At 40.0% G+C, this 2210-nt stretch overlaps 1 protein-coding gene across 1 annotated transcript; it reads right to left on the bottom strand.

The window, feature by feature from the left end:
* Positions 1 to 527: 527 nt before the first annotated feature.
* On the bottom strand, positions 528 to 1040 carry LOC108355631 (lysosomal protective protein-like). The gene has a single exon (XM_017606782.1). It carries the CDS (start codon positions 1038 to 1040, stop codon positions 528 to 530), a length of 513 nt encoding a protein of 170 aa, XP_017462271.1.
* Between the last annotated feature and the right edge of the window lie 1170 nt (positions 1041 to 2210).

Below are 2210 nucleotides of genomic sequence, written 5' to 3'. Positions count from 1 at the left end.
TTAGTTTGAAGGTAACTCCCGGCAGACTGCTCACAAGGTCAGCCTCGCCTGGATAGGACGGCGAGGCGCCTGACACTACCGCCACGGTAACCAAAAGAATGCTCAGAAGATGCACTACTACTTTCATTGTCACGTTCTGTAGCTTACTGCTATACGATTTTGTTAATAATTTTAAGTTTATTTTTTATATGCAGCAATCAGGTCAACATTGTGTCCCCCCTCTGTCTATCAAATCAGGTCAATCCGGGTTCAGTACAGCGGCATTAGTAGTTGAGTGCCAACAGCTGCTTAAAATTTGATGACGATAAAATGTGATTGAGAAATTATGAAATCTTTGATTGCAGTAGATACTAATCTAGGTACATTTTTGTACTTTACTGATAACAAATTAATTTGAAGTGTTCTCCAGCCTGGAAGCATGTACTAATAAGGAGATTTATTAGTTATAGAGTTTGATGCACTGGTCGTAGGCATAACTTGCGCACACTCGAGTTTATAACAAAAAAAGATTTGTTGAAGTACAAAAACTATTCAAATACAGTACTGTTGCTAATGAGAGTATTGACAATTTTCAAAGCGGCCTCTCCCTTGTCCTGGGGAACCATGTGTCCGGCGCCGAAAACAGTCGTAAAGACAAGACCCTTCTCGTAGTACTTAACAAAACCGGCCGTTTCCCCTCTGGGCGTTGTCCATGGGTGGGTGCTTTTGGTGATGCGAAAGCCAAGGTCGTCGGTAAACCATTGACCGCCTAGAAAGTTGCACAACATGTCAAAGTCACCGTGGAAGATAAAGACCTTTAGTCCACCGTCGACCATACGCTTCACCTGTGACTTCATACTGGAAAACTCCATGCCGTACTGGATCAAGCCACAAGGGATCCACCTAGGTGATCGCGAATCAATGTGAAGCGCCTTCTTCACTTCAGCCTTGTTTAGGTACCTGTTCATGTACTTCATTTGAAGGTCACCACAAACTGTGCTTTGTGATGGCTCATAACTGCGGATGAGCTGCTCATCCTGGCGGTTCATTAGCTTGAGCATAGTCAACCTTCTAACGTACTCGTACGACCGTTGTGAAGTCACATAGGCAGAGGTAGAAAAGTTCTTGTGTTTAGGAATGCAGGTTTTGTATAGGTTCTGAAGGTTAAGACTGGCCGCCCCTGCATCTCTTCGCAGACTGCTGACCGCCGCTTGGCAGGAAGAATTTCTATTTTGTGAGATCTTGCAGAGCCGAACGTTGGAAGTGTGGGGACAGCACTTGGCGAGAAGATCATCGTAGTCTTCAGTGCCCACCATTCCGTGGTAATAGTAGTAGTGAAGATCAGCGTCTTCAAAGATGTATGGGTCGAGCATTCCATTGCCAATTGCCACGCCTATCAACAATAATAATAGACAGTTTTCAGTTGTGCTCTAATTAAGGCAAGAGTGCTTCGAACTTTTTAATTTTACATGTTTCTAATAGTTTTCATGCAAAACACTCATTGTACATTAAATATATACAAATTTCGGTTATTGCTTCTAAAATTATGATTTTGATTTTAAAATAATCTTGAAGACTTTATCTTTAATCGTATGGAGGGGTTTTGGAAAATACTATTTTGGGAATTTTTAATGACTGATCATAATTAAAAAGTTTGTTGACTTTAACTTTAACTCGTTGCAGAACAAAAACTAAACACGATTTTACAAAAATTCTCCATACGATTCAAGATAAAGTATTTAAGATTATTTTAGGACCAAAATCATAATTTTAAGAGCAAAAACCGAAATTTGTATAAATTAAAAGTAAAATGAGTGTTTTCAATGGAAACTATTAGAAACATGTAAAATTAAAAAATTCGAAGCACTCTTGCCTTAATGTTTACCTTTGAACTTTGAAGGAAATTTTTTCTCCAGTACTAGAACCGACAGCGTGGGAATGTAGATGCCTGAATAAAAAAGATTGTTAGTGAAAGGATAAACAGTGAATGCTAGGCAATCAAAATCTAACCGGCATAGCTCTCTCCAGTTATGTAAAAGTCATTCTCTGCAAAGTGGGGAAACTTTTTGTAGAAGGAACGCAGAGCTTTAAAGTTCAACTCGGCCACTGAGCTGTCGGTGTAATTGTAGTGACTATCAAGGCTAAAACTAAAACCAACACCGCCTGGAGATTCAAGGAAAATAATGTTTGCGCCCTGGTTCCAAGCGAACGGGTTTGAGCTAATGGAATCA

The sequence above is a fragment of the Rhagoletis zephyria genome, unplaced genomic scaffold, assembly GCF_001687245.7.
Source record: "Rhagoletis zephyria isolate East Lansing unplaced genomic scaffold, Rhagoletis_zephyria_1.1 Rzeph_scaffold_47954, whole genome shotgun sequence".
NCBI classification, from domain to species: Eukaryota; Metazoa; Arthropoda; class Insecta; order Diptera; family Tephritidae; genus Rhagoletis; species Rhagoletis zephyria.
This window is presented reverse-complemented; position numbering and strand designations above follow the sequence as displayed.

Coding starts and splice junctions, on each gene's coding strand:
- LOC108355631 (XM_017606782.1), bottom strand. CDS start 1,040: ATGCTCAAGCTAATGAACCGCCAGGATGAGCAGCTCATCCGCAGTTAT.